This window comes from Astatotilapia calliptera, chromosome 19 (genome assembly GCF_964374335.1).
Source record: "Astatotilapia calliptera chromosome 19, fAstCal68.1, whole genome shotgun sequence".
Lineage (NCBI taxonomy): Eukaryota > Metazoa > Chordata > Actinopteri > Cichliformes > Cichlidae > Astatotilapia > Astatotilapia calliptera.
This window is the reverse complement of record NC_137440.1, coordinates 22,978,764-23,000,192: the sequence shown is the minus strand read 5'-3', so window position 1 is coordinate 23,000,192 and position 21,429 is coordinate 22,978,764. Positions and strand designations below refer to the sequence as shown.

General features: G+C 37.4%; 3 protein-coding genes across 10 annotated transcripts in view; 2 read left to right on the top strand and 1 right to left on the bottom strand.

Moving 5' to 3' along the window:
- Positions 1-21,429, top strand: part of LOC113012033 (immunoglobulin lambda-1 light chain-like) — a 110,396-nt gene that overhangs the window by 1,583 nt on the left and 87,384 nt on the right. The gene's annotated exons all lie outside the window — the stretch shown is intronic.
- On the top strand, positions 327-10,060 carry slc1a8b (solute carrier family 1 member 8b). The gene is made up of 11 exons (XM_026151964.2): positions 327-813; positions 2,123-2,202; positions 2,532-2,747; positions 5,078-5,120; positions 5,243-5,456; positions 6,379-6,478; positions 7,385-7,618; positions 7,771-7,965; positions 8,080-8,214; positions 8,309-8,438; positions 9,302-10,060. The coding sequence occupies exons 1-11, from the start codon at positions 649-651 to the stop codon at positions 9,446-9,448; spliced, it is 1,659 nt and encodes a 552-aa protein (XP_026007749.1). The 5' UTR covers positions 327-648; the 3' UTR covers positions 9,449-10,060.
- elavl1a (ELAV like RNA binding protein 1a) lies at positions 11,860-20,647 on the bottom strand. 8 transcript variants are annotated; one of them, XM_080293850.1, is made up of 8 exons: positions 20,493-20,599; positions 18,501-18,560; positions 17,712-17,759; positions 16,807-16,987; positions 16,250-16,353; positions 15,518-15,665; positions 15,121-15,346; positions 11,860-14,965 (listed from the first exon to the last, which is right to left on the bottom strand). In XM_080293850.1, the coding sequence occupies exons 4-8, from the start codon at positions 16,973-16,975 to the stop codon at positions 14,641-14,643; spliced, it is 972 nt and encodes a 323-aa protein (XP_080149976.1). In that variant the 5' UTR covers positions 16,976-16,987; positions 17,712-17,759; positions 18,501-18,560; positions 20,493-20,599; the 3' UTR covers positions 11,860-14,640. The 8 variants fall into 8 exon arrangements, with proteins under 8 accessions (XP_080149976.1, XP_080149975.1, XP_026007751.1 ...); XM_080293849.1 differs by having other exon boundaries at positions 15,503-15,665; positions 20,493-20,575; XM_026151966.2 differs by lacking the exon at positions 17,712-17,759 and having other exon boundaries at positions 15,503-15,665; positions 16,807-16,999; positions 20,493-20,647.

Sequence of the window (21,429 nt, the reverse complement as noted above, 5' to 3'; positions counted from 1 at the left end):
TAATCAGTTTTACGTCATAGCTGAATAGTGAGCGCTGATGCTGGCGTCATGCCTTTGGCCTTGCCTCTGGTAATCCTGCCAGGACAGGTCATTCCTCAGTCTAATAAAAAAGTTTCATGAGTAGAAATCTTTGCTGTATTATTTAAAAGAGACCTTGCGATTAATTTATAAAACCTTCCTGTAATTCTTACATTGTGCTTCTCAGCAAGTACAATATAACTAATTAATTACATACATGTGAGTAAACATGCACTCAAGAGCTTAAGTTGCAGATGACAAAGTGCATGAAGGTGCATTTGTGAATGGGATGACTTGGACACAGGTAGTAATAACTCATAATGAGCTTACCTTTAGCCTCTTTAATAAGCCTGAGTGTCTCTAAAGGAGACTTTGTTCGCATGGGATAGGGATAATCCTTTTAGACACTGCTTTACCAGGAACAAGTCAGCCAACGTTTCCTCCTTCAGACTGGATGAGCTCCTCAGAGTTAAACAGGACCCACATTTCTTCAGGTACACCTGCTCTCCTCTGCCGTGGATCTCGAGAGATACATACCGACAATTCTCACTCATCAAGAGATTCGGATATCTGCTGCCAGCGACGGGGGTGGGGGGGATTTGCTGGGATACAGACTGAGCCTGAATCAGGATGGAATGTCTGCAGAAGTTATTAGAAAATATAGTGTCTCTGAAAGTCAGGGCGTACGTGAAGGACTACTGCAAGAGGAATGGTCTGCTGACACTCTCGGTCTTTGCGGTAGTGACCGGCTGTGTGCTTGGATTTATACTCCGGTCATTCAACCTCTCCACACAGGTATGAATTAATGGATGAATGTATGAATAGAGAGAAAATCAAACTAAGACAAAGTGACTCACTTAGGCTCTAACAGACATTCGTTACATTAGAATGTTGTCCAGAATATGTACAAATTAGTTAGGATAACTCCAGTTAGGATAAAAGGAATAGGCAATGAGTACTCCTGACATGTTGACATGTCTGCACTGAGGCTGTAGATAAGGTCCGTTATGCAATAATGAGAAAGAACACAGACACAGACAATCAGTTCAGAGGTAAGAGGAGAAGATAAGCATAAACAACTGAACAACTGTAAAAATTTTAAATATCAATACTGGATTATATGCAACTTTGTGTATGTGAAATAACCCAGGATTCAATCAGTTTTATGGAGTTTATGAAATGTTATTGGTTTGATTCACCAAAAGAAAGAAAAATTAATCTGTTTCCTTTCAAATACAGTGGTATAAAGAAATAACTTGTCCATTATTTGAGCCTCATAATATAAAATAAACAATAAACACAATTTCCAGATTCAATAAGTTTAGTTTGTTTCCCAGGAGTAGTTGAAAATGAATGAATTAGTCTGTCATTCCATACTGAATTTCTCTCAATGTTTTGTTTTTTTCCAGCCTGTATTTATGATTTTATTTCCATGTGTAGCAATGACTCATTCAAGGTTACAGACTACAACCATGAAGTCACTGTGATGTAAGACGCTCTTAAACTGAGAAGCTTATGTGTCCAGTGTGGATCCTCAATGTAATCTTGTCTAGTAGCAGGAATGCTCTAAAAGTACATTTTTATTTCCATCCAATGATCAGTGAAAGAATCTGTGAAACACAAGCATAATACTAACTTTCTTTATTATTAAGAATTTAATATTAATCAAAATTACTACATGTGACTTATGCAAGAGCAGAGTTTGGATGTTCTTTCTGCTCAGAGAGTTACTCTGACCTCCTCCCACAGTCCAAAGCCATCCACGTTAGATTAACTAAATTAATTTTAAAACCTAAATGTAATTTATTGGTGATTCTAAGATTGGGTTAAGTCTGGATACGATAGTGTGTGGTTTCCTTTTTTCTGTGTGTTGACCATCTAATGAGGTAGCAACCTGTCCAGTGTCTACCCCTAACCTGACTACACTACACTACAACAGGTGACATATTCTGTACATACTTCTTGTAAATAATGATTTTTTTTAACTGTATTGAGCTCATTGCAGCCCCCCCCCCCCCCAAACCCTCCCCCCCCCCCCCCCCAAAAAAAAAACAAAACAAAAAAAAAAACAAGTCCAAAGCTTAACTGTTCCTGTCTTTAACAGGCCAAGATCTACTTCTCATTCCCTGGAGAACTGCTGATGAGGATGTTGAAGATGTTGATTCTCCCACTTATCACCTCCAGGTAAACGATAGCTTTAATTTTTAAATCAAATATATATTTGAAGGAAATATTTTTACAGAATTTAGAGGTGTGGAATGTCCTGGTCACAAAGATTAATGGTACAGTCATTCAAGAGCTGAGATGCTGGCTTTGAATTTGGTCTGGGACATGTGTTGGATGTCATATTTCCTATTGCTCCACTTCAGTTTGAACACCACCAGTTAAATGTCACTACATCTATTGAAAATCTGCAGCCTTAGAAAAACAAACAACTAATTCAAATCTACTTCAGTTCCAGTCTTTCGTAAAGCCAACATCCATAATCACACCTCTTCTACTTTCCTATCCAGTCTTATGTCTGGCCTGTCAGCCATGGACACCAAGGCAAGCGGTCGTCTGGGAGTCCTGACCATCACTTATTACCTGTGGACGACCTTCATTGCTGTCATCGTTGGTATCGTGCTGGTTATCATCGTTCACCCAGGGACCGGCTCTGAAAAAGACAGTCACCATTCACATTCAGGGCCTGTTATGACCTCCGCTGATGCTCTGCTGGACCTCATCAGGTTAACATTCACACAGAAACAAAAGATTTCAGTCTTTCATCTATTCACACTACTATTCATAGCAAACCATGCCATATCTGGCGTTCAAACATATCATCTCTACAATGGCACCAGAGATTATCTAACGAATTATAAGATTTTTCACTGAATCAGGACATTTTAAAATGCTGATGCTGCTGGATGAAAGCTAGCAGTTGTGTCAGCAGGATGTGCTTGGCAAAAAAAATAAATAAAAATAAATAAAAAAAAAAAAAGGCAAATTACTCAGCAGCAATCTGAATCTAAATTGTATATTGTTGCAGTGAACATTAACAGAGATGCAAACTCTGTATATAATTACTTTTTCAGCAAGCTTTCTCTCTTATATATATATATATATATATATATATATATATATATATATATATATATATATATATATATATATATATATATATATATATATATATATATATATATATATATATATATATATATATATATATATATATATATATATATATATATATATATGTGTGTGTGTGTGTGTGTGTGTGTGTGTGTGTGTGTGTGTTTTAATAGAGCATTTCACAAGATCAGCTCTTAGAGCTCCCGGTAAAGTGATCTCTCTTATATCTGTTTCATATTCCTTAATTAATCTCAAACTAAAATAAATAAATACACAAATAAGTAGAAAACGACTTAATTTGGTATTATTTGGAAAATCATATTTCTCACAAGCAGTACTTTATTAATATGCAGAAAAACCCTCATTCAGGTTTGGTCAATCACAAAATCTCCTCAGATAGGTTAGATTTCCAGAAAGACATGAGAGCTTTGCAGAAATCTGTATTCATCAAAACATTAATTTACATTTGATATTAAACTGTTTCTGGCAACAGTGGAGGGATTTTTAACACAGAATTTAAATGATAAGCTTTAACATCATCCTTTAAAATCCTTGTAGCATTGTTGCAATGTCACTACCCTTGCAGCAGCTTGACTAAGAATAGGGAAAGAGTTAATTGTGACTCTTTAAGCTGACACTTTCTCAGAAGATCCTACTGCAGAGTCACTTTGTTAGATTGAACCTGTACTCCTGTACAGGCTCAGGCTTATTGAAGGGCCATTCATGTCAAAGATCCGCTTATTCTTAAATGAGATTAAACTGGAGAGCTGTGGTGAGGTGCGCATTTCAGTCGTCTTATGTGTTTGGTGCCAGTGTCACTGACGCAGGTTGAATAAAAACAGTCTGATGATGCTGGCTCTACCTGTTCAGCTTCCATCAACCTTAACATGTGAAACTCTCTGTGCTGTTATACTGTGTGAAAACGTAACCTGTGTTTTTCTCACTATTCTTATAAAAACTCATTAAATCTAGGAAACTATTTTACTTTAATGAGTTCGGCCACTGGAGACATTTACGGTATATGATGACATATGAGTACAAGTAGTGGGCTAAATAAATATCCGCTATGTAAAACTTATTATTGTAAGAATAAATGGAAGTATCAAAAGTTAACATACTCCAGAAGCAAGAGAATTGAGAAATGGCAGTACTGTTCAAGCCACTCGAGGTGCTTTTTATATTCTACTGGCTCATTTTAAAGTTGATCTATTTTACAAAATGATGCAAAATATGCAATTTCATTTTTAGTACTAGCAGTTAGATTCACCAAGAACTTCCTACTGTAAACAAAAGTGAGACTGTGTTTTATTTATAAGGTTTACAGTATAATTGCTGGTTAATCATTGATGTTATTATAACAAAGTCTAAATGTTCAATAACTGAACACCATGACACTTTTTAATTGATGATTTGAGCCTAATTATTTACATACCCATTGCATATTTTTACATTTTAAGCTTCTGAAGATTTCTACTGTGAAAAACTGTATTTGTGCATCCCAATAGTTATACTGAAAAAATACTAACAATTTGTTTTTAATATGTTTTTCACCCTCAAAACCATCACAAACAGTACATACTTTCTTCAAACATAAGATTAAAATATTTAAAAACTCAAAAAAGCTGTCTCACCACACACATTTAGTATCTAGCTTTTCATGCTATTTACCAGTAGATGCATAAATGAGGCCAGTTGTAAAAGAATTATAGAAAATCACCTGCGGCAAGCTTTTTTCTTTTACCCGAGCAATCCAAGCACTTCTCATCCGTGCTTATTTGGTGTCTAACACAACCCATTATTGTTTTTAAGGTCAACAATAAGTGCTGACCATCATTTCAGAATCTGTCACACACAAGTAAATGATCTAGCTGCCATCAGTTGAACTGTATATCATCCTACACATGTGATCATATGGCTTCTTTCTTTTTATTGTACATTGCAGGAACATGATCCCATCAAACCTGATTGAAGCAACTTTTCAGCAGGTGAGTCGACAACATGGAGTTACTGATTGAGAACTGCGCAATATTATTCAAATTTCAAATATTCAAATTTCAAGATGCCCGTAGTAAAAGATCTATATGGTTGTTCTTTCATTTCGTGCCAGTACCGGACAGATTTGGTACCCATTGTACAGAACAATGACGCAAAAGTGTCTCAGGCCAACTATGTATACGTCATGCCCGATTACCACAACCCTCGCCTGGGTCATCCAGTCTTCCTGGAGATCACCCCTGCACCTGACATCAAGTATAAGATTGTCCCAAGTACAAGCAAAGGCATGAATGTATTGGGGATTGTCATCTTCTCAGCTACAATGGGTAAGACAATCACCATTCAACTTTAATGTTTTATATAACAATAACCATGGGATTTTAAAATAAGCCAGCCTATTCAAGCTCATAAATAAGTTACATGCTGACCATGCAAATGCATAGATACATTATTGCATTGGTTATATTACAGGACATAACAACTTTTGCACTGGCAGGCTGTCTCATGCCATCTCTCCACATGTCTCCATTTCAAAAGTGATAAACTAATGACTTTTGATATCAGAAGCAATGTCTCTATTATCAGCATAATGTGCTTAAAGTTTCAAAAGTAAATGTGATGATGCATTGGCCGATGTCATATATGCAGAGAAAGTAAAATTACTTTACACAGTTCAGTTGTATAGTTCTCTCTATAAAGGAAAATAAGTTATGGGAAGTTTAATACAACAGTAAAAAAGAAATAAAAAAGGATGTGTTGAACAAGTAAATTATATCCACTAAGTGCATAATATTGGATCTGAACATCTGAAAGGGCACAAGAAGGTGTGGTTTTAAAAAAATTCTTTATTTTGCAATGTGGCACAAGCAAAAGATTTTGTAGACTAGTTTTAATTTGCAGCAATGCATTGTGGTATTTATGTTTTTTACAACTTTGTCTGAAAAGTACTGAAGTTCTGATCATAATATTGAATACCTGAAGTGGAATTCAAAAGTACAGTATTTTCTAATTGAAATATTGTACTCTCACAGATCATGGAGACTCACTAAAAGGAGCTAAAAATTTGAGATTTATTAGCAATGTCAGCAAAGCAAGAGCTGCTCTGCCTTATAGCTTATTTATATGACTAACCAACTAACTACTATGCAGTTAGTTAAATTTTGTAAAGTCTTTTTTTCTTTATCGGGATAAGAAGGTTGCACCACAACTATTAACAAACAACTGTGCGACTGTGTTATCTGTTCTCAGGTCTGCTGCTGGGGAAAATGGGGGAACGTGGCACACCACTCGTCAATGTGTGCCAGTGCATCAACGAGTGTGTCATGAAGATCATCAATGCTGCTATGTGGTAAGGCTGCACTCTCTCTGTCTCCCTGTTTCTTTTTCTGTCACACACACAGATACACGCTACTGTATCACGCACATGCATCCAATAAAAGACTACACAAAGTTCACACAGCAGAGCCAGATTAGATCCAAAAATAGATCTCATGGCGATTCGAGGAAAACTCAGTGGTGTATCTAAAGTGACCTCAAAGCTTCTCATTGGACATGAGTTGACACTTGAAATACAGTTATATGAATGGAGCAAAGAGGACTCTTTCTATGAGGGCCCGGTGGCGCCAGTGTCCGGCAGCCTCGCCTCTGTCAGTGCGCCCCAGGGTGGCTGTGGCTACGATGTAGCTTGCCATCACCAGTGTGTGAATGTGTGTGTGAATGGGTGGATGACTGGATGTGTAAAGCGCTTTGGGGTCCTTAGGGACTAGAAAAGCGCTATACAAATACAGGCCATTTACCATTTACCATTCTATATAAAATTAGTGCTACAAACTCATAGGTAAATACATCAGGCAACTCACAGGCACCATGCATGTACGTCAGAAAAAAACTTGGAGCTTCAAAGACTGATTGTATCCATGTGTACAATATGTGATTTTGAACATGTAAAGTCACGTCTATGAGCTTCAGCCTGCTGCTATAACAGCTGGCACTCTTCTGATGCCTGGCAGCATACAACATGGGATTTACTCCCATTCAGACAGAAGAGCATTAGTGAGGTCAGCAAACTGATGCTGGATCACAGTTGATGTCTCAAATAATCCCAGTGGAGTTGTTTGGGGTTAAGGTCAGGATGGAAATCCTTTCCTGTAGGGACACACACTCAGAAAGAAACAAAAAAACTTTCATATATTTTCAGGAGTCAACGTGGTAAGAAAATGAATGTAATTCATGTTCTATCTTCTCTTCTTTGAAGGTATTTTCCCTTCGGCATTGTGTTCCTGGTGGCAGGAAAGATCCTGGACATGCACGACCCAGCCCATCTGGGGGAGAAGCTGGGCATGTACTTCATCACTGTCCTGTGTGGTCTCTTCGTGCATGGCCTCATCCTGCTGCCTCTCTTTTATTTCTTCTTTACCCGCAAAAATCCATTCACCTTCATCAGAGGGCTGCTGCAGGCTCTTGTCATTGCACTAGCTACATCTTCAAGGTAAGAGAAAACAGACATTTTTATGTGTTATATCCCACCAATGTAGATCTTTCTACATTTCTAACTAGGACATTTTACCAGTCCTTGGTTCAGATTGAAGTCTGCTGACTAACCTGACATCCTTTTATATCCTCTGATTTCTTTCGTTGCAGCTCAGCCACGCTGCCAATCACTATGAAGTGTCTCCTGGAGAACTGTGGAGTTGACCGGCAAATTGCTCGATTTGTGCTTCCAGTGGGAGCCACTATCAACATGGATGGAACAGCCCTGTATGAAGCAGTGGCAGCCATCTTCATAGCTCAAGTCAACGAGTATGACTTGGACTTTGGCCAGCTGGTCACTATCAGGTGAGAATAAATACTGAGAACAGATGCTCCCCTGAGAAGTTCCTTGTGTTGAAAATCTGTTTCCCTTTTTTTTTTTTTTCTGTTTCCCTAACATCTTTTCCTCTGTCTCATCAGTATAACAGCAACCGCAGCCAGCATTGGAGCAGCTGGGATACCTCAAGCGGGTTTGGTAACAATGGTGATTGTCCTGACCTCTGTGGGTTTACCACCTGCTGACATCTCCTTGATTGTAGCCATTGACTGGGTGCTGTAAGTCCCACAAAAGTTATTATCTTTAAGTAAGTCTTAGTATTTAGCTAAATTGGTCAATTTGTGATGAACTTTTCCCCTCTCATTTCATCAGTGATCGATTCAGGACAATGATCAATGTTCTGGGTGATGCCTTAGCTGCTGGGATTATGGCTCATATATGCAAGAAGGACTTTGATAAATCAGCAACCGCTGCTTCTGCTGCTGTAGCCAATAAAGAACGGGTAAGGACCGTTTCTGTTAGTATATATCAAAGTTCACATAAATGAAAGATTTCAAAAATTCTCCCAAAATCCAATCCTGTATATAGTTAATGAACTAGAAACAAGAGTCTGCAACCTCAGTTTGCAGGTATTTATCCTTAAATAATAACAACAACAATTTGTATAGCACTTTTAAAAACACAGAGTTACAAAGTGCAGTTTAAATAAAGCCACATATTGATGATACGTGTACATGTTTAAACATACATACAGACACATAATCAGCCATACTGACATACATTCATTCCAACATACACACATACATGCAAATAGTTGCAAACTATGGCCAACAATGAAGGGGGAAAGATTAAGCAAACAAAAAAATCGAGTTTTCAGCAATCGTTTGAAAGAAATAACAGAGTCAGCTGATCTGATTGACTGAGAAATCTGGTTCAGTTTGGACGGAATAAACAATGATCACCTCTGGTTTTAAAATCAGAGCCTGGAACAGTTAGGAGACCCCGTTAGACAATTGGAGAGGCCGGCCACATGATAAGGTCTTAGAAGCTCTGGTATATAAGCAGTTCTGCTGAGGACAGAAGGCCCACCCACCTGCTGTTCATCCCTTTGTTTATGAGGGGCAGCCAATTAAGAGAAAGTGAGCTTTAAAGAGCTGGAGAAGCGGCTGGTGCTAAACCACCTGCCCTTCAGTAGAGAAACCTTGGTCCATAAGTACCTAGGTAAGGTACATGCTGTAATTATTTTGAACTACAAATCAAATATAATGTCAAACTTGGCAATGGGAAATGAAAACACATCAGTCCTCCCCAACACCTCCTACCTTTGAACTAACTGTAGACCTACCGCTGTCATCTTCCCTACAGAGAGACACAGTAATCTCCTTTGGCAATCAGAGCGTGGCACTGTCTGATGCTCCGCTGATCACACATCGCTGCGATTATGTGTTTGAAGTGGATGGAGACAACGTGCTGGAGAAACCCGTGCCCTGCTACAACCTCTGTCAAGTCTGAGACACTTTTACACGATGCCTTCTACAGCACGTAGATGCACCTACAAAGGCACTAACGGAGGCTCTAAAAGTTCACTCAAAGCCTGTGCCATGCAGAAACCTGTACTACTTGATACAATGTACAAAACAGCATGTCTCTATTCAGCTTTGCATGTAGAGAGATGTGAGGAGATGCATTTTATTAAATCTTGAATGCCACATTGTCTGAATGCACTTGCAGACAGGAACATACGTCACGATGACATGCATTGGATGGAGATCAGTGTTTATCAGTTCCAGGGGGACAATTAAAATCCACAGTAGACCCGTCATAATGAAACATGACTGCAGTTTTAACTTAAGTCTAGGTTTTGAAATGCCTTAACGTTGCCTCATTTTTGACAATAATGCTGAGACCTTGAAAGACTTGAATGTTATAAGGAGCTAATAGACAAAGAGCAACAGAACAGGGGCTTTCTCTCTGTTAGACAAGGTGTTTATGCATAAATATTAAAGCAAAATTAAGAAATATACCAACATATCCCTAGCAAATGAAAATTATAGCATAATCTGTGTTTTTATACCACTGCTTTTAATTTTGTGTTCATTTCTAATAAAAACCTGCTACATACCAGTGCTGTGAAAGTTTTTATTTTAATAATTAACCTCAGAGACTATTGAGCTTAAGTATATGCAGTGCTCATGATACATGCTGGATTATACTTGGCAAGGTAAAAAGAAAGTATAGCATCTGTCAGTTATAAGGTTTTTACATAATCTGGTCCTTCAGGAGATCTTAAAATTCTTTGAATACAACCTCTGATGAACAACAACATGGCATATTACAGTGTTATTAAACAAAAATTAAACCAAAATGCAGAAGCAGTGTGTGAAAAACTAAGTGCACCCAGTGATTCAACAGCTTGCATAACCACCTTAAGTAGCAATGACTTAAAAAAATTGTTATGTATGAATTTATGTGCTCAACTTTCCTTTTTTCCCCTTTTTCCTAAGACAAATAAATAAATTCTGTACACTTAGCTTGAAATTTAGTTGGATTTTATAGAATATTTCATGCAAGAAAGTTGACAAGCACAAAATAATTGATCAAAGCTGTCATGATATTTAGGGCAAGATTTAGTAAGTTTCTAGAAAACCTCTGTTGTCTACAAAAAGGCCAATTGTTAGTTTTGTGACTGAAAGCTCCCTCTGGGGTAATTAGCATTGAATGATCCAACAGTGCACGGATTTATGTACAAAGATGCAGTCACTTGAAAAAATTACTGGTACAGGGCAGCAAAAATTAGTGGCTCAGGAGCACAACTTAGGTCTTAAAAATAAAAAAGTATAATCAAAGGCCAGGGATTAATCCCACACTCTAAACACATTAACAGTTGGATTTTGACAGACATCCCCACATTGATGGGCAGCAACAATTGCTTCTAAGATCATTGTAAGATCATTGCTGAGGTCTTTCCTCTGTGGCAACATGAATACCCCAAGACCAGCAATTTGTCAAAACTTTGTACAGAGCTGCTTACCGTCTTAGTTCCTGTGGAAGCAGTAAGGATGCGCTTTCAATTTTCCACAAACACCATTTCAGCATTTTGGTTTAATTTTTATTATTTAAATAACAAAAAGACAAAGACAATGCTTTACGTTTTGGTAATTCGAATTCAAAATGGACCATATCCATCCAAACCAAGGCCTGGGGAGTAAAAACGTAAAATAAAACCACCATTTCTGGCATTCTTCTAGCTGGTTGTTGTTCAGGATGAGCCCATGCACTGTCTTGTATGCTGGTCATCCTGTACCATATTTCACTGCCAAGAAAAGTTTTCACTTCAAGCTTTCAAACATCATCGCTCACAAGTGCGAGTTCTTCTGAAAAGGATGCGAGTCTCAAAACAGAAAAAGGGTCCTGCTTGAAATGACAATTTGCTACAACTTAGCTATTTATATCTGAATAAAAGAGTTTTTAGCATTCCAAAGTCACTAAAAACAGAATAGCCAGACTGGTTTCAATTTTCTCTTTCCTTTCCAAGCCATTTTGAAGAAGCTGGGGTTTTTTTTTTGTTTTAAATATGTGTAGGTGTCTGAAATTGTATATTCATATTCTACTTTAGAAAACTCAATTTTTGGCTTTAATTTTAAAGTTGAAGGAAAACTGAGACAAAGAGCTGCAGAAAAAATAAGCTTCAGGATAGACTCTGCTCACTGTCCCCACCATCTGGTTGCAGAAGGTTCCAACTCCGATCTACATGTCAAGTCTACTATTAAATCACATCTCCAGATTTCCAAGAATGTGCAACAATACTGTCATATCACAGCAACACTAACTTCAGTAACATGTACATAAAAGTGCAAGTGCACATCTACTCATCTTTTTTCAAGAGAATCACGTAGATCAAATCCACAACAAGCTTCTAAATACACATTTAATTTTCCTTTAATTTTTTTTTTAAAGCCACCATGTTTTTATTGAAATGTTAGAAGACATTTAACGGACTTCAGCTTAGTGTCAAAAGTGTTCAAAACCAAGAAAACAAAACAATCCATTAAAAACACTGCAATAAGTATCAAGTATGACCACAAACACTGTCAAATAAATAAATGCGCCTCCTCTGATGTAAAATACACTATTTCCTCTTATAAATTAAGGCGGAATGCAGTTTATTTTCACTGCCCCTTAAACGCACTTGCACCTTTCATGCAAACCAAACTAGACTGCCAACATAACTACACAGTAACGTCAATAGAAAATTTTATATATTTTTAAAAAAAACCCAAAATGACAGTCGATGACTATAACAAATGTCTATTACCTGCACTGAGCAAGTCATGAAATATTGCACAAAGTTAAGGATCCTGACACAATAATAACAACATGGAGATACTAAATCAAGATGCACAATAAGACCAAAGTTTCAAGCTCACAATGTGAGCATTCCTTTATGATGGGCCAGACAATTTTAACTATATTCTCAAGTGTCAGCTTAATTATTGCTGGGGAGGGAGAAAAACAGTTTTAAAACAGAATCTGAAAAATTTTGAACAAGTTTTGTAGCCAAGTATATTCTTAGAAATACATCTCCAAGTGTTATGCTTTTTAACTCCTGCTGAGCTTGAATCAGAACAACTGCAGCACCGATGCTAACGGCATTTTTAAAGAAACATACACAAAGGTGGACATAGTTCTTTTCTAACTGGGTGAGTCTTTTACTAATAGGTGAACAAAGCCATGTGGTAAAAAGTAATCTCCATTAAAGATCAAAGCAGTGCGTTTGGTTTTAAAAGCCTAAATCTTTGACACTTCTAGTTAAAATATGGAAACTAGCTTGTGTACAATCACTAGCTTCATTAGATACCTACACTGACAAGTGGACAATTTAGTGTGAATACAAAACTAACAGCCAGATATTAAAAGCAGCTTCATACAGCCAGATGTCTATTGATGATACTGAAATCGGATTAACTACAGGCAGCAAAACTATCAGCAGTGCCAACAGACTGATTCAGTTTGCTGTTCTTCTGCAGTTAAACTTGTGTCATGTTTCAAAAATCATTGTGGAAAACATCTAACAGATGCTTACTTGCCTTAAAATATCAGTTTTGTTTAAGTAGCATCAAATCCTCTCAACCTACATTGGTCCATAAGTTGTTAACATCTCAAAAGTGTAAAAGCTTCCAGTGAAGAAACTTTTGCTTGATAAGTGTTAGGAGCGCTCTAAATTTGCTACCGAGGGAAATAAAACAAAACTGAAAAACAATTCTAAAAGGGTAAATAAAATAAAAAAAATCAAACAAACAAACCAAACAAAACTTGCAGCAAAACAAAACAAAATTTAATGGTTTATGTTCAAAGGGAAACAAGCAAAACAAAAGAAAGGAAGAAAATTAAATCTAAACTGAAATCCATAACAAAGGCCATTCGAGATAAGCACTCGTTAAAACAAGTTTGTAACTTAATACGGTAACAAAACTGTATGAATCTACAAAGAAATATAATCAAAAGAAAATAAACTCAAAAGGAAAAGGAAAAAAACAAAACAAAAATCAACAGATCAGCAAACAGCTAGTGGCATTGCTCTCAGTAAGAATCAGTATTATGTGTAAATAATTAGTACCTCATCAAAAGAACAAAAGAAAAAAATTAATAACTAGAGCTCAGCTGATACCTGTAAATCTCAGCTTAATCACAGAGGTTTTAAGTATCTGCAGATTATGGTGAACAAAAAAACAAAAAAAAACAAACATTGGCCAATGAGAATCCAGTATCAATTGGGCTCCAAAATATTTATCTTGAACATCTGCTTAGAAAAACTCTTGCGAGGTTATCAGTATCTCTCCCTGCCTTTGGTCCATTTTAATTTGTGACTCACTGACTGGGGTTCATTTGCAACTCGCATCAAACAACTTATAATTAAAGACACTTTACATATGGATAACAAAACAAACATTTCCCTTCTAGGGCTCACTGTTTCTTTTAAGAACTCTTAAACCTGCCTGGAAGGTATACAGAAGTAATAGATTACCATCAAAAAGACTGATATACAGAGCAACCTAAAGCTGGCTGGCTAAAAGTGCTATGCTCTTAGACTGACTTGTAGTAGTGAGTAGTTAAAAGGTCTACTGGATGTCCACTGTATGATCGTTTAAGGCATCTATTTCTACTTGTGATGAGGAACCAGGACAGAGCACTGCTCTTCCGCAGTAAAACTGTCTCATTAAAAGGGGGAGGGCAGTCTTTAACCCTATCTTTACACCAAATCATTCATTGAAAAGTTCACACTTGGGATCTTTTACAATGTTCTGATTTGTTTGTTTTTAGTGCACTGCTAAGAATCATTGGTTTGCCTCCTTTATGCAGTTCCTACAGCTTTACATGCAACACATATAGACAGGATTTTAGTTTTTGAGATAAGTTTCACAAAAAAATGTTGGTGGTAATTTGGGATTTTAGCCTCTCCATCCACTCCAAATTAAAATTGAGTGTCCTTGAACCCCAAACAAACAACAATGGAGAAAAGAAAAGAAAACCTTAGACACTTTTGAGACAATTACAAAGGTGCAGAAGAGTGAACATGTCACTTAACTCTGAATATGATGAAACTGAAACTGGTGTGTCTAACATTGAAAACTTAAGCTTTCTGCAATAAAAGCCTGACATGGGTTACTTCCCGCTTTCTTCTACACCTGATTGTCCGGCTTATTCTACTTGTGGCCCTTGCTGGTCTTAAAGGACACTTGCAGTATCTTGTCTCCAAGCCGGTAGCCATTCAGGCTGGCGATGGCCATGGCGGCCTCCTCGTAGTTTGTCATGGTAACGAAGCCGAAGCCTTTGCACTTGTTGGTGTTGAAATCTCGGATGACCTTGACATTCGTCACGGCACCAAAGGGACCGAACATCTGCCACAGGATGCTCTCGTCTGCGTCCTGGCCTAGGTTGTATATAAAGATGCACCAGCCAGAGGTGGAGTTTCCAGGGACACTGACGCCTCCCATGCTGCTCATGTGATCGACACCCATGGGAGAAAACCTGAAAGTGAGAGTATTTAGCATACTTGCTGTTACTAAGAATGATAACGTGACTGATTATTGTTTTTTTTTCTTAGATAATCAATGAAATATAAAAATGGTAGCATTTCAAGCATCAGCACCATTCAGTTTATATGTATGTAGCTCTTCCCTCACCTAAACCGCTGTGCCTGGTGGTGTAAGGGTCCTCCAAAGCGTCGGGATTGGTTGTGGTAGAGCTGAGAGAGGAGCTGTGTGTTCTTCACCTGGTTTGGGTTGGCTGCAAATTTTACTGTGATTGGCTCCGAGGCTCCTGGTGGCTTTTGACCATTTAGGTTTTTGACAGCCTCCTCCGCTTCTGCACGCTTGTCAAAACGGATAAAAGCCACTCCACGGGATGAACCTAGGTTTGAGAGAGCAGCTGTAACCACCTACTCCGATACAAGCCGCATGAACTGCATTTAGCTACTTAGCAGTAACTGATATCACTTTGTAAAAACAAACTGTTTATTTAATTTCAACAAAATTTTTGGAAAAAAAAAGCAAGGAAGCCATTCACCTTGCGTACCTGTACCTTGATCAACAAGTACCCGGGAATTTATGATATGCCCGTAACGTGAGAACATGTCCTCCACGTCCTTCTGGGTCATGTTCTTGGGAAGTCCGCTGATGTACAGGTTAGCATCCTTTATTGTGTCCGAGCTGGGCCGTGCATATGACACCTGGCGACAGGAAGCAACAAACGCCTGATTAAAACTCTGATATGCATGCAGAAATTGAAAAAGAATTGCCAAAGTAAAACATCTAAACAGTAGTTTGATTGAACAGAGATTAATATAGCAGTGGTTTGGTCATATTTATACATCTTTTTATTCAGCTGAACACTGCTGTGTCTGTCCATCAGAAAGCAACATTTTGGATTAAAAAACTACAAAATAATCTGGTTGTTTTAGACATCAAGTTTTTGGTCTGAGTAAAAAAAAAAAATAAAACAAAAATGGGTGAGGGGGAGGATCAGAAGCAACAGAACATTACAGTGATAAAAAAAGAAATCAAATTGATCATTTTGAAAATTAAATACATTTAATACACTTACTGTGACAGAATGTGTCAAATAAAATAAGTTGAATTAAAGTCAAACACCAGAGACTTATAAGATAGGGCAGTAAGTGAGCGTTAAAAGCAGTATTTCTTTCCTCGGGCTGACATGTACTAGCTAGATAGCGGACAGCACAAGAGCCACAGCAAAGTTAAATGACATAACATCTTTGCTTTGAGAATTGTAGAACACCTTATTGCACGTTACCTTGATAGTTTTGGACTGTAGCCTTAGTCCATTCAGTGTACTGATAGCTCTTTCTGCATCACTAGGGTTAAGATAGTTAACAAATCCGTACCCTAAACTGTGGCCTAGAGAAAAAAAAGGAAAACAATAAAATAAAACAAAAAAACGTTTTATAGTTCAAAAAAATCTGCAAACAAATAAATATTAAAAATAAAAACAAATCTCAAACATTGCATGCTAGAATAAACAATTAAACAGGGCTGGGCTGGTTGGAATCAATAAAACAAGGCTATGATAATCAAAAATGTTCAGGAAACTACTTCCCAGCGTGGGCAGGAAATAAATTTGGGAGATCTCTCAAATAAAAGTTACAGAATCACTGAGGGCAGAAAACAGGCCATTAATAAACAGCGTCCAAATAAATAAAATTATTATAAGACAAATCTCCACCTCGACATGGTCTGGCAATGCCACAGCATGTATTTTTGGCCAAGTCTAACAGGAATCCTTTTCTATTTAATCCAAGATCTTGTTTGGATCTGATCTGACATGATTTATTGCTTCAAAACTTTGCATACCTGCAACTTTGTCTCTTATTAGCTTGGCAGACTCCACCTCCCCAATGCTGCTGAAGAGGCTCCGCAGCTCATCCTGCGTCATGTTCTGAGGGAGGTAGTTCACGATCAGGTTGGTCTTGGCATCCTTCCCCTCATCCCCTCCCATGTGGTCTTCATAACCGTTCGACATGTCATACACCTCCTGCAAGTCAGCCAGGTGGGCCGAAAACACAAAACAAGGTAAGCACGTTGGGTAGAACAGAACTGCTGCTGAAACCGATTTAATTACTTACAGAAGACGGTCATTTGGAAGTTTACCCCAGGCCGTTAACTGCAAGTACGTGACCTGTAGTAACCTTTAGATTTTGAACTATTTATTAAACAAAATGATGCAGTAAAAATTAGTAATAATAGTGGGCATACTGGACAGTTTTGATAGTTACTAGAATTAAAGAAAAAAAAAATGGTTTGCACCAAATGAACAAAAAGCTCCTGTACAAGATCCAGATGCCTCCTTTTCAACTATACGGTTAATAAGAAAAGGAGGTCACGCCAAGTAAAATCTGATTATTGTAGTCAACACGGTAATCTTAGTTATCCATCACTTATCCATCTACCGGACTTAAAACATGTGTCTTTTTCAGAAGATTTATTTGAAGTTTAATTATCCATCATTCAAAGTCCATGACTCTTATAACGTGGCAATTTTTGACCATAAAGCCTGTCACCTAAAGAGAAATAGTGGTCCCTGTTTGCCTAAAGCAAACTTGTCTCAGGTGATCTGCATGGCAGCCACAGGCTGAGTGACAGCACACAGCAGACCAGGTTCCCACAAGAGAGTATGAAAAGAAATGTGATTTTTCTTGTTTGTTTCTGTAATCATCGGAAGCCGAAACTGTAATAGAAAGCAAATGCCAAATACCTACCAAACAACTTTTCAACTTTCCTGTGTGTGATTCACTTTATATCCCAGTCTGTCAAGTACAGTAGAGACACCAATTGTTAGGTGCAAAAGAGACTTTGAATTCACACTTTAGTTCCCTTAACTTCATTAATCCTGGGACTTTCTGGTCAAAAAGGCCAAGACCATTCACACTGCTTGTAAGTGTCTAGAAAGGATAGTAAATACTGGAATACAATTAAGTCATAATCCCAAATATATTAGACAAAGATGTGAATGGATGTAAACTTTACCTATGTCAAAGCAGTGATTTACACTAAGCTAACATGAATATGCACATTTTAAAAACATAACAAAGCTGGTACCTAACGTTAATCCTCATGATTATGTCTAACACGAATTATCTGCAATGTGGTCTTATGACACATTTGATAGGACTAACATTATTTTAGATGACTAGAAAATGTCTTAAAATTATTTTTTTAAAATACCAATTCAATTGTTGTTTTCACAGCCCGTACTACAGAATACACTAGTTGAAGACTGAAATGCGATTGGGCCAAGAGTCAATATTTCAGCTACATAATATTGTTTGTGTGTCTGGCTGATAACTTTTGATTATTTGCTTGAATTGCAGTGTGCCTTTTGGATTTTTATTATCTTTTACAAACTTGTTACGCTGTTACTATATAACAGCCAACTTGCTTTAAGTTGTAATTGATGCCATTAATATGTTGTACACTGACCATACTGCCAAACAATATGGTCAGATACTACAGTACTCACTGAAATGAAAGCTGGCATTCGTACTCACTTTCATATACTTAATGTGTCCTCGACGAACTGCCATGAAGACACTTCACTGCTCCTGAAGCTACGCGGAGAAAAAACAAATATCAAACAACGTCAGGGCAACTCAACAAGCAAATAACATGCAATAATAATACTAAGTGCAATAATCCTTTCTGTCATCGTTGTATTTTTACTCAGTTGTATATAGTATTTGTATTCTATTTTTATCTTATTGTATATTTATTTTATTTTATTCTACTGTATATAGTATTTTATTTTATTCTATTCTGTACAGTTGTGTACTGTATTTATTCTTATTGTATTCTAATTTTTGCCTCATAACTTTTGCACTGTCCACTTCCTGCTGTGACAAAACAAATTTCCCACGTGTGGGACTAATAAAGGTTATCTTATCTTAAACCTACAATCTGATCAAGATGACATTAAGATGCAGCACATCTTATAATACAGAACCTTGTATTGGACATTAAAGCTCTACAAATTCCTTGAAAAATCATGCTACCAGATTGTCTATAATGCTTTAAAGGAGGCAGCTCTCCCAGCTTAAATGCTCTCCTGTTTACTTTGTTTCTCACATGGGGCGCCTATGAATGAAGTCACAAACTGGACTGGTATGCACATTGTGTAAAGAGACCATAAAAAGTGCAATTAATTTTACATTAAATGCATCTCTCTCTCTCATATCTATCTATCTATCTATATGATAGATATAGTTTAGCAGTAAAGTTATTCTTAGTTAGTGTATTGTCTGTCTTGTCTTAATGTTGGTTTAAAATGGAGCACTGTAACAAAAAATAATTTCCCCCAGGGATCAATAAAGTATTCTGATTCTGATTGATTAAACATTGGGTCTCACAAAATGGGCATACATGGAGGTCACCAGCCAATCCCACTCTTATCTCCTGTGAAACACATCTTTTATAGGAAACGGATAGATAACTTTTGGATCAAATTTTATTTTCCTAACATAACCTCCAAATAAAACCAAACTATTGTGAGAACAGAAATGGTTTGTTGACTCTGCAAAGACAGGGGTAAGGGAATACAAAAAAAACAAAAACAAAAAAAACAACTATTCACCACATAACAACTTAAAGAGTCCAGACAAGCCGAACTGCCGTGCAAGATAAATCGTTTTAGAGCAGTTGCTGAATATTAACTGTTAAAGCATGGAAAGTTTCAATTAAAGACGCTCTTACATCTTTTCAATGAACACAAGTAATCCTGATGAAAAACTGGGCTAGCGCACTAGTATTTTTTTTTCCATATTATCCAGTCGGATATGGAGCGGAGCTGATGTAGCAGCAGCGTTAGATCAGAATTTGAATGTGCAATATTTGAATGAACAGCTTCCAAGAACAAGGGAACTGCGAGCTACTGTGCTCACTATTTAACGCGGCTAAAATAAAATAAAAAAAGCACTATTGAGAAATCTTAGATGAATTTCTACAGTGACTCCGCTTTAATACTGCACTTTTGTTTTAAACACACGGGTGAACAACACATCGACTCGCGAGCTCAAAATCTAAATCGGAAACGTGCACGGGCCCGGCTAGCAAAATTTTATAGCATTAGCAAACTAGTGAGCTGCATACTCCACGCTTTTCTGTGCTTACAATGATTACAATGATTACGATGACAAATGTGTACATCGGGATTAGCAAACAGAAGGTAAATTTCTTATTCTAACTTAAATGTTATAAGGGTCCGTAATAGGTCGCAATGTGAAAAGTAAAGTGACACCGACGCCGGATAGCTAACACAAAGCACCGCTGCCCCATTTTTGAGAGCGTCACATGAATGCTTTTCTGTCCCTGTGCCGAAACCCCAGCGGCCTGCTAACAGGCCACAGAGGCTAACGCTAGCCAACAGCTATACAGGCCGCGAAAGCGGCATGGCAGTCATTTGCCTTTGACAAACCTTTGCACGTCGAAATATCGAAGCAAAGGCTAGACGACTCCGTGGAAGCATTTGTTACCATGAAAGCTCTTACCAGCTTTTAAGTGGTGCTTTTTGCTGTTTCTGCTCCCTTCGCCTATTTCTTTTCTTCTTGGCAACGTCCACTTCCCTCCAAGTCGGCCTCACGTAACGAAGGAACCCAGAACGAAGCTAAGTGACGGAAACAGCCACGCCCCCTCACGGATCTGAAAGACGAGCTGTTAAATCGGCACGCCTCTGCAGGAGACGACGGTGGGATCCGCATCCAGTATGGCTAGTTCGATCAAAGCTAAAAATATTTCCTCTGTAGATATGATTAATTTGAATAAACTCCGGACCCCATGAAAGGCATGCTGCAACACATAAAAACACAAATACTCTAGAGATGAAGAGATTACCGAGGAGTATGCGAAAAAAGAAATATTATATTACTATTTTGAAAATAAACTAAAATAATTTAGATTTTTTTCCTATACTATTTGAGATTTAATCTCAAAATAATATTTCACGATTTATCTCGAAATTTCGACTTAATTCTAAATTCAGCAATAATTATAACAACAACAACATCAACAATGATAATAAACATCAATCCTTCCAATTTTGTAATTATATTTATCTACGTTTTTTATTATTTATTATATTTTTATTAATAATATTATCATTAAAACATCTTTGTAAGGAGGTAACGTGTATTTTTATTTTCCGTTTTTAACCCTTTAAAATAAATACTTGACATTAGGGAGTCTTATTGGCTTATAAACCTTATAACCTTCCCACAAAAACTGACCCCAAGCCGTAATGAAAAATTGCCACAGGCAGATATTTTCTTGGGCCCTAAAACACAGCATCTCATATTCTCTCTCTCTCTCTCTCTCTCTCTCTCTCTCTCTCTCTCTCTCTCCCTCTCACACACACACACACACACACACACACACACACACACACACACACAAACTATTACAGTATGAGTACAAAAACACAAGCTACTC

Excerpts from the sequence above, each read along its gene's own strand:
- slc1a8b (XM_026151964.2), top strand. The coding sequence starts at position 649 with ATGGAATGTCTGCAGAAGTTATTAGAAAATATAGTGTCTCTGAAAGTC. Across the intron at positions 2,203-2,531 it reads CTCCCACTTATCACCTCCAG|TCTTATGTCTGGCCTGTCAG; the intron begins GTAAACGATAGC and ends TTTCCTATCCAG. Across the intron at positions 2,748-5,077 it reads GCTCTGCTGGACCTCATCAG|GAACATGATCCCATCAAACC; the intron begins GTTAACATTCAC and ends TGTACATTGCAG.
- elavl1a (XM_026151966.2), bottom strand. The coding sequence starts at position 18,536 with ATGGCAGTTCGTCGAGGACACATTAAGTATATGAAA. Across the intron at positions 17,000-18,500 it reads GACACATTAAGTATATGAAA|GCTGACTTGCAGGAGGTGTA; the intron begins GTGAGTACGAAT and ends TCGGCCCACCTG. Across the intron at positions 15,666-16,249 it reads TACAGTCCAAAACTATCAAG|GTGTCATATGCACGGCCCAG; the intron begins GTAACGTGCAAT and ends TCCTGTCGCCAG.